Source organism: Oncorhynchus nerka, linkage group LG17 (genome assembly GCF_034236695.1).
Source record: "Oncorhynchus nerka isolate Pitt River linkage group LG17, Oner_Uvic_2.0, whole genome shotgun sequence".
Classification (NCBI taxonomy): domain Eukaryota; kingdom Metazoa; phylum Chordata; class Actinopteri; order Salmoniformes; family Salmonidae; genus Oncorhynchus; species Oncorhynchus nerka.
Genome location: NC_088412.1, coordinates 16797870 through 16800163, shown reverse-complemented (window position 1 = coordinate 16800163; position 2294 = coordinate 16797870). Strand labels below are relative to the sequence as shown.

General features: G+C 45.3%; 1 protein-coding gene across 1 annotated transcript; it reads left to right on the top strand.

Annotated features, from left to right (window-relative positions):
• The first annotated feature begins 910 nt into the window (after positions 1-910).
• On the top strand, positions 911-1735 carry LOC135561314 (U1 small nuclear ribonucleoprotein C-like). The gene is made up of 2 exons (XM_065002764.1): positions 911-1097; positions 1485-1735. The coding sequence occupies exons 1-2, from the start codon at positions 911-913 to the stop codon at positions 1733-1735; spliced, it is 438 nt and encodes a 145-aa protein (XP_064858836.1).
• The last annotated feature ends 559 nt before the right edge of the window (positions 1736-2294 follow it).

The window sequence follows — 2294 nt, the reverse complement described above, 5'->3', positions numbered from 1 at the left end:
TAACGTATGTGTTGACATGACAACTGCATCAGAGATTGAATGATCCTTCCCCCCCGTTTATTCCATGCTGGCTGGAGACCTAGCCTGCCACTAACTAGCTAACTAGACACAGATGAAGGGGGAAACACAGAAGTATCTTTGCCATAGATTAATAGTTTAAACTTTTAATTATATTTACTGACACTGTTTAAACAACACCCCTCCGCAAACTCACTTTCTCAGATGTTGTTTACAAGGCGGTACTTATTTAAATTAGGTAAGAGAATATCATGTTACCATTGGTGTATTAAAATGAGAGTTAAGGTGATGTGACCTTGTCCTCTTAACAATGAATCCAAGTGTTTAACATGGTGGAGGGGACCAGTAACTTTATGGTCAAACTTTATGTAGAAGCAACAGTCATTTGTCATACTTTGGTCATCATACGTTCATCTGGTTTCATCCAAATAATATCCAATTTCATGAAAAACATGATTTTGACTGTTCATGATCTTTAAGTATTACATTCAGACAAAGGTGCAGTCTTGAGAAAGAATTGGCTACTGGTGCACTTAGATTATCACACCAAACAATGTGTAGCATGAACACAATATTATGAAACATTATTGTCTGAAATCATTTACAAAGACCTACCAAGGAGCAGTACAATGACATTGCTTTTGTTATTGAACATGGCAGTGAACCTCATTTTCACACCATCCTCTGTGGACAATGTTCAATTATTCAGTATGGTTGAGGGGATGTGGCTGGATATTGTATTGCCCAGTTCAGGTCAGCAGTTTGATTTCCTTTTGCAGCAGATATGGCATTCCCTTTGCACTTTTCAAGACCGCGTGAAAAATGGTTAAGTCACTGCATCCTTTATTATATATGACAGGGTGTTTATGTAGACATAAAACCACACTAGACAATGGTCAAAACCGAGGCGGCAGAGAGATATCAGGCCGATGGCACACAGGAGTACAGTACCTGGGAACCTCCCTCCATTAATAATAACCACAATAACAAGAGGAGGGTGACAGAGTGCGAGTCGCCTCCCTACAAAAATGAAACAAAGATGGTCATAAATCCTGCGGCCGATGCCAGCACCTGCAGGGGTACGGAAGGGGAGGCACAGTGATTTACTCCTCCTGCCCAGCCTCCGGACGTCTTCCATCATCGCCTTGAGAAACGACTTCCCGCCAGGAGGAGAGTGGAGCCTAGGACAGGGCTGTCCCCTGCAGTACCTGACTGATGTTGTGTTATCCCACAGAGCACTGGGGCCGCCTATGAATAAGACCGGGGCACACCCAACATTACTGCCCTGTGCCATGTGTTATTCTGACAGGGCCTGTTTTGCCTACCATGTACAAATTATAGCAGGGTTCTCCAACTGAAATCTGTGTCTGTATTTATTGGACAACATTTCATTTACTGAACACGACCCAGGGTGACTGACCCTCCTCCTGGAGACCAACCCTCCTCCTGGTGCCCTCTTCTTGGAGACCAACCCTCCTCCTGGAGACCAACCCTCCTCCTGGAGACCAACCCTCCTCCTGGTGCCCTCTCCCTGGTGACCAACCCTCCTCCCGGTGCCCTCTTCCTGGAGACCAACCTTCCTCCTGGTGCCCTCTTCCTGGAGACCAACCCTCATCCTGGTGCCCTCTTCCTGGAGACAAACCCTCCTCCTGGTGCCCTCTTCCTGGTGACCAACATTCCTCCTGGTGCCCTCATCCTGGAGAGTACTCCTCTTTAGGATTTAGTTCAAGCCTTAATCTCACACATCTGATTGCTAATCAAATCAGCATTAGTTGAATCAGGTGTAAAAATTATTTTGGGTGGGTGCTTATATTTGTCCTGTTACCCAATGGAAATGTGTTTATTGCATATCCCAACTCCTTCTGAGACACCCACAGGGAGTGGGGTCACTGCCAGGGTCACCATTGTCCAGCGCCCCTGGAGCAATTGGGGTTAAGTGCATTGCTCAAGAGCACAGTGACAGATGTTTCACCTTATCAGCTTTGGGATTTAAAACAGCAACCTTTCGGTTACTGGCCCAATGCTCTAACCTTGAGGCTACCTGCCACAGGCTGAAGCAAAGGTCTGCATACTGTACTCAAGTGCCCTCCAGGAGGAGGATTGGTCACACATGGTGTACACTTCTACAGTCATTCAAATTCAGACACATTTTCAATTCAGTATATAGGTGCCACTTTACTGATGTCTAAATGAGCTGGAAACCATTTTCCCCTGAACAATGTTTAATGTCTTAACTGTTGACGCCACCAGTTAATTGGAATTGATAGTGTGAGAAA